The sequence below is a fragment of the Thermobia domestica genome, chromosome 13, assembly GCF_964235325.1.
Source record: "Thermobia domestica chromosome 13, izTheDome1.hap1.1, whole genome shotgun sequence".
Classification (NCBI taxonomy): domain Eukaryota; kingdom Metazoa; phylum Arthropoda; class Insecta; order Zygentoma; family Lepismatidae; genus Thermobia; species Thermobia domestica.
Window position 1 is genome coordinate 12,613,975 of NC_137466.1, and position 12,385 is coordinate 12,626,359.

General features: G+C 36.8%; 1 protein-coding gene across 1 annotated transcript in view; it reads right to left on the minus strand.

The window, feature by feature from the left end:
* Nucleotides 1-12,385, minus strand: part of LOC145669124 (pancreatic lipase-related protein 2-like) — a 217,691-nt gene that overhangs the window by 17,301 nt on the left and 188,005 nt on the right. The window contains exon 11 of the mRNA XM_081737470.1: nucleotides 4,105-4,257. Coding sequence (XP_081593596.1) covers nucleotides 4,105-4,257 — 153 coding nt within the window. The remainder of the gene's footprint in view (nucleotides 1-4,104; nucleotides 4,258-12,385) is intronic.

A 12,385-nucleotide genomic window follows, 5' to 3' on the forward strand; every position in this document is an offset into this window, starting at 1 on the left:
CACAGTAGTAACCAAGGTTTTGTTTACTGATTTTCTAGAGGGGAAATAACTTAAACTCTTGACAACTTAAAAATTGCAGCTCCTCCTGCTGGACCAGAAGTGATGATTACTCAAAGTGCTTGGGCGAAATTTCTCCCACATTTATCTTTGTCCTCCTCCCCACCAGAAAAAGAGTGCCTAAATTGTGATCGAAATTTCTCCCCTCCTCTAATGAATTCCACACTGATTTGTGTGTCACATACATAGGAGAGCAGAGACGTAACCAGCATTTGATTTTGGGGAGTCTGTTGTTAAACGGTCATTTGTGGGGAGGTTGGTGTCAACCCCGGGAAAGAATTAAAAAACCGAAATCTTAAGATAGAGACATTCATGAGAGACCTCGCGATCGAGGTCGAGGTTTAAGTGGTGATCCCTACCTCGATGTCTGGTTCTAGGTGGATGAAGGGCGCACATAGCAAAGAGGTCGAACCCTTGCTATAAATCCTCAATTTGAGGAGAAACATTACTGTAACGCGTCTGAAATGATTGTATAAAAGTAATTGCTAAACACCATTTGGAAACTGAAAGAACTAAGCAGTTTATAAAGAGATGGATGCCAGACGAGACATGAGAATTACTAAAGCCTTGTTTCTTGTTTCGCAAAAATACTTGAGTGTCATCTCTGGTCCATCTCTATCAATAAACCAAAGATTTTTTTTTTCATTTTTTTAATTTTCTGTGAAAAAAATGATCTCATTCAGCACTCAGGCGAGAAATAATTTTCCAGTATTTTTTCTTAAAAGATACAGGGATTTATTCAGTTTTCGATTTGGAGGCGGTATTAACTTCAGCAAATGAAGTTTCGCCGCTGCGATTCCATTATTCGATATTTCCGCCCTATGGGTATATGCCTGTCTTTACATGTATTTCTTTACCTTATATCAGTAACGAATTTAGATGAAACCCTTTTTTAAAATTAATCTCGGAATTAGAGGGAGGACTAGAGTTTTTAAGCGTAGATATAAGGATGAACAGTAGCTTCTTTTTTTTTAGAATTTCTACATATTACGGACTTCAGCCTCAAAGCCCTATCGCTGTAACCGCCACTGCCTTATATAATAATAAGCTACAGTATAATTCTCAAATAAATATGAATAACGTATCTAACATTCACATTGCAGTTGCTGTTTTCTTCCATTCTCTATCTAAAACCTTTCTAATATGATGTTTTTTGTGTTTCATATCCCATATTGCTGGAACATTCCTCACTAGTTCTATTAATATGTCTTTCATAATCAAATTCAGTATTGCAGCAAAAGGTCTCGAGTATAGACATACAGAATCCTCTCCAGACGAAATTCTAAAGAAATGAGGACTTTATTCCCCGCAGCGCTTCAGGGAGAAGCAAAGAGAACACGTGCGAAAGCGACGCTTCCGCTGAACACCGATGTAGGAACAAACTCGGTTGTTTATCATCGCGACCACTAATTCACCCTCGGGGTCCACCTCTAGATCGAGATGTAGCGTACAGCTACGGCATGCGCATACCCATCTGAGTCCCTGTTTTTGTGCCAGTATCGAGGGTGCGACCGCGACTTAAACATCGACATCGATCGCAAGGTCTCTTCGGTATGTTTCTACACTTAGGCCTTATTTTAACAGCTTATACAAACGTCGGAGGTTCTATACCTCCTGGCTACGCCACTGCTTCGTAGTATCTCTTGTTCCTAAACATAATCAATCTTGGTTTCCATCTTCAGCCATAATTCTTTCAAGCCAAAGAAATTAGATTCGTTTTCCTTAGGATTTGGCGTTTTTAAAATAAAACTATTGTATAATTAAGTGTGCGATTTTGCTATTTTGAATGTAAATATATGTACGTTGCCCCCCAAAACAAGTCTCATGGGTTCAACGTGCTTCCTCAAGCCTGTGTGTATGCTCCCCTGGTTCCAAATAGAAAAACTTGAATTTGAATATTTTATGCAAGATTATATTCCATACAATGTACATCTGTTTGCTTGGTACTGGAATTAATAGAACTGGTGGTAATTGTTTTGTGTAAGCGTAATTGTGCAGAAGAGCCATGAATAAATGTCTGGTGCTGCAAAAATGTGAAACTTGTTAGGAAAATTTCTAGAGGGATGGAAAATATTCTTTCCAGGCTGGGACAACAGTAATTAAGTTGGTGTCTCTGAAAGAACAACTAGAGACGAGGAATTTCCCTAGCTTTTCCCCTTACAGATAGACGTTTTGTGTCCGACGTGTGAGTACCTATCGTTCTGTGTGGCTCCGTGGATAAATGAGTAGAGTCGTTGTTTTGTAACCGTGAGGTTCATGGATTGAATCCCGTCCAGGAGAGTTGAATTTTTTTCATTCTTTGTTTCCCATATTTTAAGATGTTTCTCCTTCCCCATAAATCTTCTGATGCTCTTAAATGAGTTCTCGACTTGAATTCAACAATTGGCAGTGGGATGCTCAAGGTTGGGGAGAGCTTTTACATGTCTACTTACAAAATCAAAATTTGCGACAAAATATGGATGCTATCCGATCATTTTGTCTCAAGTTCTAAATTTGCACATGTGACTGTATATCCCTTTCATCATATTTGCATCTTTCGTTCTCCAATGTCATCAGCTACGACATAAGACGGCTTGGGAGCAAAACTTGAAATTATAAGAGCGCTTTACCAATGTACTTACTCTCAGTAAGCATTCGATTAAATGTATGGGTTTTCACATTGTAGGAGGGGGGTATTCGTTGTTCCTACCCTCCTGAAGTGACAATATTTATTCAGGCTTTGCAAAGTCATTTGAGATCAAACGCCTGAAATAGTGTTCATTCCAACAGCAACAGAATTGGACTCTAACTTTTTATTGCACTTTAACTTCAAGAATAAGACAAACATGAAGTAATATGTTTGCCATTAGAACTACGCGTCTGAGATTCGTCTCATTTTGGAGAAATGCTGCTGTAGACGGTAGTGGGAACTTCGCACAAGTGTACGGGAATTTTCAGTGCCTGGTGATTATGCCACGAACCTTCCTGTAAAGCTAATTCCGTTGCAATACTTCCCGGCAAGTGCTTCGGACTCAACTGGTGGAACACTTTTGCCGTAAATCTCCATATGACTGTACTATCCAGAAGTGCCCCTTACTGTACAGTATATTTAAAAATTTAGGTCTGAGAAATATGGTTGTGTATTTAATAATTTACTGCCCGAGCCCGACGTTCGGGCCGGTTCGTGCTTATTCTCGAAGGTTCCTATCGAGCCTGTGCAGACCTCTAATAACTGCGTGCCATTTTACAGAGAATGTCTACAATGAGAACTACTTCTGACGCCTAATGGTGTCAATGGCACACAGCAATAAGTATGAATGACGCCATATTGCGACAAATGGCAGCGAACGAGCTAAAGCAGAACCAAGTTGACTCGAACGGGAATCGAACCTAGGACTCTTTGCACGTGAGTGGTAGATGCACCTTACTCTGCCACGTAGTCACTTAATAACTTTACGCGTCGTATCGTATATGTGTCGAGTCGGAAAATTTAAGACACTTTTCCTCCAGTATTTCTGGCTATTGTGCTCCCTCATTTTGTAATGTTAATACTTTAAATCTGCACTATGAACTAGCGAAAGATGACTACGAAATTCGTTTACCAGAATGTGCTTTCCCCTTGTTAGATGTAACACAATCTAGTTCTGTATTTTTTCTGAGAATAGAAACTACAATACTTAACAATTACCTATCATACTTTCGTCTGCAAAATAACATGTTTTCAATACTACATAGATGAAGTGCCCTGTAATATTTGGCCCCTCAAATTTCCCATTCTTTCCAACAAAACTTTCTGTTTGAATATCTGAAGGTAACTAGATTTGCTAGTAAGATCTCTCAAGCTTTGCTTCAGATACTTGTTCGGTTTCCTTGCATTGTCATCGGTAAAACTTGGACGGTTACCTACGTTACTTCTTTTCTCATTAGTTTCAAAGCATGTAAGCCGATATGATAACAGTTCTCTCAAACTTGCATATATACACACATGTATAAAGCATTGAACACAACAAGTTTTTCAGATTTATGTCACTTTTCCTGTTGACTATATATTTTCTTCAAATCACTTACCCATTTGGTGGAGTCACACGCACAGTTTTAACTGCCGGATATTCTCCGTTTGTTGATTCAAACCTCAGCGCTACACTGACTACATTTCCAAGTAGTTCATCATTGGTCACCTTCACACTATAATTATTGTGTGCATCATAGGAGCCAGGTTCCCTTGAAAATATGAAACATACTATCATATTACGTTCATTTTAACTTATTTTGTAATTAATAGAATAGTAATTGTGTTGAAGGACATAAACATGGTTTGAAGACATCTGTACATTTACTTTTGAGAAAATCACTTTAAAAAATCTTATATATTTAACATATCCTGTGTAATTAATTATTGGGTACCGATTCTGTAGAAGAAAGGGCACAAATTTTAAAATTAAACTAAAACCAAATCACTAATTAAGATATGTAATGAAAGCCTATTACCAGTGCACCATTCAAATGTACAGCGTATTAGTTACTGAAATCATTTCTCTATTTACAGATTGTAAAGGCAGGTAAGCATATATCAGCTTCATGAAGAAACATAATTTTCACAACGGATAATGTATTTGAAAATTTGGAGACATCTGTCAATTAGTACGCAATGTTTTATTCTCAAATTAAGAGGCTGACAAACGAACCAACGATAGAAACTATAGCCAGACTTCGAATGGATGAGCACATGAAAATGGTTCGAAATGTATATAACAGAGAGTTTACCTTAATATGAGATGTATCCCTTACCGCTAGGATAATGGCTAATGCGTGCGTGCTTGATACATATGGTCGCAGGTTCGATTCCCGGTAGGAGACATTTTAATTCTAATGCATAATGATGGTTCAAGTTAGAGCTTAAATTGCACTTCTCATATTGTTTTAGGGGTGAAAAACGCTTAACTTCGAGAAACAAGCAATCAAGACATTTAAAGTCCTCTGTTTAACATGGGAAAAGACCCAGCCTGCTACTGTCCCGACAGAAGGACGTGTTAAGATGCCCGATCATTTTGGTATTTCCGTACCTCCTATGTGATGTGAAGGCACACTGAAGAAAAATCTCAAATTGAAAATATGAGACACCTCATCGAATAACCGAATCTTCTTTGGAAATTAATGGAATTCAATTAAACTGCAAACTTTAATCAACTTTAACTCCTCTGTCCCCGTCATAGATTTTCTTATACTGTTTTTTCGGGCTCAAAAAATCTCGCGTCGACTCAACGTATCTATCAGTGTTTGCTTCATTGGCCGCAGACAGTGGCGCTCTCTCCCGGTGGCGCTCTCTACCTCGAGCTGAGTGTAACTTTGTTCCGCAAGAGTCGTTGAAGTGGAAGCACTGTTACGGTGATATGTTTGGTGTTTCTATTCCGAAATGGACTCAAGCGAAGCAACCGAAGAACAACAGAAGCGGAAGGGACGCAAAAGAAAGGAAAATTGTCAACTTTGGCAAAGGATTGTTTGAAGGAGCCCTCACCTTCAGGACAAAAAAATGGTGGAAAAACTGTGCAAAAAACACGTTTGTTTTCAGTTTTATTTATTTTTGAGAATGTTGCCACCACTTTCAGGCCCTGAAAGAAAATGTATGTTGTACCTAAGGGTATAACAAATTTTTAACCAAAAAATCAGCGACGTGTCCCCCGTAAAATGTTTTCCTACAATGTTTTGAAATTTTCAACATGCAAAAAAATATGAAAATACCCATCTATGATTTTGAAAAAAAATGCACACTTACATCTAAAAAGAAATAATATCTACAATCTGTGAAACTTTCAAAATTTTTCGATCACCCTCACCAAAAAAAAAAAAATCAATTTTGAGCATGTATGATACGATAATTCGGTAAGGGGAGGGGATGGTGGTCAAAATTTTTTTGAGATAGTTTTAGGTCAAGGGTAACCTTTTGGATCAATAGCGACCCAATTTGTATCAAGGGCCGATTTCACTATCTTATTAGGAAAGACCCTTTAAAATTTCGCGACACACTCTATCGGACTGTGTGAACAGACCAGTGCGTTACGGAATACCACATACTGTGCTATGGGACTGTTTGAGCACACTAGAGTACCGTGATTTGCTTTTTCAACAGCCTGGCCTAATATCTAACCTACTGCTAGCTTAGCCGTTAACATATGTCATTCAGCGATGAATTTGATTAGGTTTGCATCTCTCAGATGTCGGGAGCTCTCTCCTTCAACCCGATCTCCATGTTTATTGCCATTTTCTTCAGTTATCAGTACCATAACCATTAGGTTTACCACCTTTCCAAAGCAAAATATCAAAACTTGTACTATTCGCATGCATGGGGAAGTGTACCAGCGTATCTTATTTCTATAATAGTGTAATACATTTCTTTCTAGAGTGACCAGCGAATAATATGAATATAATAGATAAATGGAAAGTCAGAAATTTTAAATCATATAGATCCTAAAAAAATGTATAATGAATAATGGCCGATTTCAATAATACAAGCCTATATAGCAGTCATCGTGTTATTTAGGTAAATACAAGCAAATTAAAATATAGAAATAGTTAACATTCCAACAGATCAACATAAAGTTTGCTGTACGTAGGAGTAGTACCGTTTATTATTACTTCTTCAGCTGCTGCCAGTCTTAATTCTGTTGATGCTCGAACATGAAATATATATTTCTGGGTATTTCTTGATACCTTGAGAAGTCGATTTTAAAACGAACAAAGTAAACTTAGACTTTCTGTTATTAACCACATTGCTACCTGCTTCCTCGAGTTGTTATGATGTTTCTTCTTATTTGAAGACAGCATAATAATGTGGAAAGTGAGTTCCAATAATAATAGGAAGGATAACAGCTACCAATTTGATCAATAAATATAGGATTCAGACCTTTTTAAGATCTCAAAAAGAGTCACACCGGGATGTGGGACATTTTATCCAAAATCGAGATATCCGATTAGACGCTGGACGGATGGTGACCCTACTGATGACAAAAGAAAAAGTGTAGTACATGATGAACAATTGTAGCTATCAAGTACAAAAAAAAATAAGATTTTAAACAATGATTTTAATTATTTTAAACAACTACAGCCACAGAAACACTGTTTTCAATTAAGCCTTGTGGTTTACTCAGGGATGGATAAGTTTACCCTTCCCCTAAAACGAGCTATTATAATTTTGTAAACAGATGTTTCTCTAATCACTACAACGTGATTACTCAATCTAAGATATGGAAAGCAAGAAGCCTTCGTGTTGGTCCTTACCTTTTTATATTTCGGATGAAAGAATGTGATCATTTTCGGCTCTTTTTTTAAACCATATTATTCCAAAACTCGAAGTCACTTAGGTTGACCTTGGAATGCAGTTAATAAGAATCAATAAAATAATCCGTTATTGCGCCGTATGGAAATCAGGTACTGATTTCTACTGATATGTTTTCTTCCGTCACTTTACACAAATTTGAGATACAAACTGCGTACCTTAAGTTACAAATTGGCGTTATCTGTACCAGGATTTCGTCATATATAAATTCGTGGTTCCGCTCAGGACTTAGGAGATTTAGATTTGTCTGAAGATAAGTAAACAATCTCCTAGATAACTAGCTCCAGGATTGCAGATTGATTTTAAGGTTACGTAATAATTTTATTAAATATATCAAAGGAATATACTTTATGAGGGAGTGGAAGAAATTTTTTTAGAAACATCAAAATGAGTCTTCCTGGTATTGAAAATATTACTGAATCTAATGGTAACTGGGAGATGAACTTCTCTGACGTAACCGACCTCATTAAACAGCAGATTGGACAACTGAGGCAAGATTTTGGTGAGCGAATGAATCAACAAATGGAACAAATGAATCAGCAGATGGGACAATTAAGGTAAGATCCCGGTGAACAGATGAAACAACTCGACAGTAAAATCGACAGTAACAGTCAACATTTATCAGAACAAATTAATCAGACAAATCAACGAATTGAACAAAGTGACCTTAAAATCGAACAGATTAGACGTAGGTTTACCGAGGTGCGAAATTCCGTTGAAGTAATAAAAACTATAGTTGATGAAAACACCAGCCAAATAAGTGAACCAGAACCTTCCACAGAAACTACAGAGAATATAGATCCTGAGTTTGCATTGATGAAATTTGCTGATTGTTCGCAAAAACGTACTCCGGTATTGATTGAATTAGATTATTCAGATTTCTCTCTTTGTTCGAGTGTTTTTGATTGTCTTACTGATGCTGATGTAACGAAGATTTTAGTATGCATCAATATGCGAAAATTTATGGTCATTTTCGTCTATTGAATACTATTGGTTGCTTGTATTCACAGTACGTTCAACATATTAATTCTGGAGATTAAGTAATTGTAATAGAATCGTTTAATGGTATGTACACGACTTTGGTTCATGTAGCAGGAAGAATATTGATTCCAGTATTCGTGAAAGTCAGAAAGAGAACGTGTGTTCCCACCATTGGTTGTACTGATTGGTCGATTGAGTTGGAGCTGTTGAAATGTTCTCTCAACGAAAAGACCAAAATGATAATAGTGAACAATGCGATGGTGCTTTTACAGAACGTGATGCAATGCGTTGACTTCAATTATCTAGGTATGACATTGCAAAACATTGAAAGTTCATTAATGGTGCAATACAATACCAACCTGAACCAAACTAGCCTTAATCGGAACCAAGTTCGAAATATCCATGTGAGATTAAAGTGTGATTCCAATGTAAAAAGTAATGTTAAATTCACGTGTACAGTGAATTTAACCAAATCTAATCGTAGTAACAACTGTAATAGTAATCGTACTACACTTAGGAAAGATGTAATCATTAGATCTAATTTCCTCGAATTGGATTTCGTAGAAATTTCATAGGTGGCAAAAATTCTCAATATAAGAAACAAAGAACTGTAGAAAGTAATAACATGCAAGACTGTATTCCGATTTACGATTTTCAATTCAACTTAAACGAATTCGTTAGTCATGTAACCTAAGCTAATGTTGTGTTGTCCGAAAGAATATATTCAATTGATCCTTGCTTTATTTCACTGTAAATACCGTTATGATTTCGTTTGTTATTTGCACTTTATTTGAATTCTATGAAGATAGTATGAATAATAATAACACATTTAGGTATCAAACAAATTAGTCTTAGAGTTTTCGAACTTTGGGTTCACGCAATATTGATGAACTTAAGTTATGGCGTCCTTCAAAGTATGCTAAAAGTAAATGGATGCAATTAGTTAAAACATTAGTTTCCTCTGGCTGATTATCTTGTTTTGTTCTAGATATTGTCGATATTTCAATTTTAATTTGTATTTTGTTTGAATTTATCATATATTTGATCCTTAATTGTTTAAAAGAACAATCATGTAAATGTCATAATGATATCGTTTTCACAATCTTCTTAGTTTTGCCCGATAAAATAATATAGATTTAGTTAACCTTCAACTTGTAGTACGTATCAATGGCTCCAAAAGGACCTAAAATTAAACAACTTCTATGCCGTTATCTGAATGTACCTTTTTTTTATCGACATTGAGGTGTATAAATATTTGAAATGAAATTAATTAAGAGAATTAAGATAAAATATGAAAATAATATTGATTAAAAATAAATATGATATATGCGTATATGAAATGTAATTTTTATATATATACGAGGGTCATTCAGAAACTTAAGTAATTAGTATGTAATAGTTAACGGTCCAGGACTTCTCTTTTTTTATTTATTTTTAGAGAAAAAGGTCCTATTGTCCAGGCCCCACATACAATGATACTTCTATATTTTAAAACATCTTTATTTGTACTTATCGGCAAAATGTACTTTCAAAATATGGACAGGTTGTTCAAGAAAGAAGAAGAAGAATATGAAAAGAGAAAGAGAAGTAATTTATTTTCTATTGTTATGCGATGATATTTTGTTATGATAGTGTTTTGACGATGTGAGTTTAGTTTGTCATAGAAACGAAAATAAATAATATATAAACGAAGGATCCATGTCGTGAAAACTGTATGTACAATTTTTAAAAATGTGTAAATGTTTAACTGTTACGTACTACAATAAAAAGGTAATATAATACAGTGTTTGGATGTATTTTGATAAATCAGAATCTTGGTTCATATAAATATACAAACTGCGGACCTTACACTACAAATTGGCGTTGTCTGTACCAGGATTTCGTCACAAGGTTCCATCATATCTCTGCATGGAAGGCCATTTTGGGGGACCAGCTACTACCCATGGTCCAAATATTGTTGCCTGATGGTGATGGCGTCTACCAAGATCATTTGGCACCCTGTCATACTGCAAAAACGGTGAAATCATGATTTGAGGAGCATGACCAGAAGCCATCAAACCTCCCGTGGGTTCCAGAATCACCAGATCTGAACATCATTGAGCCATTGTGGTCTGAGTTAGAAAGGCGTGTTCGGTCTCATTACCCTCCACCAGTATCCCTTAAGGAACTGGAGCATGTTTTGGAGAAAGAATGGTACAACATTCCACACACCACGATTCATGAGCTGTACACGTCCATTCCATGTCGGATGTAAGCTGTTTTTGACGCTAACGGAGACCCAAAAGATACTAGGTACGATTTTCAGACTTTTGCAAACTTTTTAGATTTTTTGTCCAACCCCTATCCAAGCCAACTCATCTTGACGAACGAAAGTGGTCGGTAGCGAAAGGGGTTTATTTCTTCCAACTTTTTTTTTTTCGTACAGGGTTGGGTACTAGCGAGTTCGAGCGAGTTTTCTTTAAAACTCGACTCGACTGGAAGCAGACTCTTTGAGCTCGACTCTAAAACTCGGCTTGAAAACTTTCCTCCAACTCGATGAGAATTCGAGTCGAGTCGAATCAATTCGAGCTAAATCGTTTTTGTAGTTCCAAGTACTACTCTCGTAAAGTATCCTTCGTAGACAATATCATTATATTTAATACTACTACTACTACAACTACTGCTACCACTATTATTATTATTATTATTATTATTATTATTATTATTATTATTATTATTATTATTATTAGTAGTAGTAGTAGTAGTAGTAGTAGTAGTAGTAGTAGTAGTAGTAGTAGTATAGCAAGACCGTGTATAAACAGGGAACATAGGCGGTTTTTACCTAAAAACTAGTTGACTGACGATCTCGTCGTCGAGAATCCTTAGGGAGGCAAGGACATCGTTCACGAGGTTCTGGGTTTGAGTTCAGGATTAGCAGGTATTCGTGATCAAGCCAAAACTATTAAATGTTATAGGGTGCCGGCCAAACATGTTGAAAACTGCTCGACCCGGGTTTAGGGTTATCAACGACTCAAGAGGCTCTGCTCTCAGCTCATTCACTATCGAGCGAAACCAAGAAGTGAGCCGAGCCAACAGCTCACCCAACCGAGCCAGCTCGAAGCGATCACTCCCCGAGCGGAACCGAACCGAGCTGTTTGCTCACTCCAACCGAGCCGGTTGGAACCATTGGCTCAGTTGAGCTGACTCGAACCGAGTCGATGGACTCGTTTCAAGGGAGCTGGCTCGAGCCATCGGCTCCAATTGAGCCAAGTCGGTGACTTGTTCCTACTGAGCAGGCTCAAGTCATGGACTCAATTGAGCAAAGCCGATGGCTCATCCCGACGAAATCTTTCGTCCTCTCGTTATCGAGACGAGACGAGACACTAAAAGTACGAGACAAGATGCACCCCTGTCGAGAGCAACACTAGAAGTATTCCACATTACTGCTTACCTTTCTCATGGCTTTCGCTTTCCAGTATAATCAGGCTATGATTTTAAAACGAGTTAAAACGAGTTAAACGAGGAAGCTATTTATCAAACTGGGCTCGACCCAAAACTCTACTTCAATTTAGGGAGCTAAATATTAACAGAACGTATCCTAGCATTTTTTAAATTTCTTTTACAGGGGGACACTTTCTACACATGGGAACTGATAGTGGATAGATTTGTAAAACTAATCGAAAACAATCAATATTCGTTGAGAAACAAATTGAGTTTTTAGCATTATATATCCACTGCTTTCTACTGTAATAATTGCTGAAGCTTGTGTTTAGCGTTCAGAGCGCAAGAGAACCAAGCCATACAATTGTGAGAAAAATATAAATAAAATTTGTATTTAATTTAAGCTTAATTACATGGAATTTTTAAAGTTTGTACAGTACGCTTAATTATATGGAAAATTTTACACTTCTCTCCTTTACGTTGGTCTACTTTGATTTGGGTCTTTCAAATTTCATTTTTTGCGACTGAAAAGCATCTATAATTAAAGAAGGAAATTATCTATATAATGGAAGGCAGGGCGGAGCGAGGTACGTTACATAAATGGCTATGTAAGGG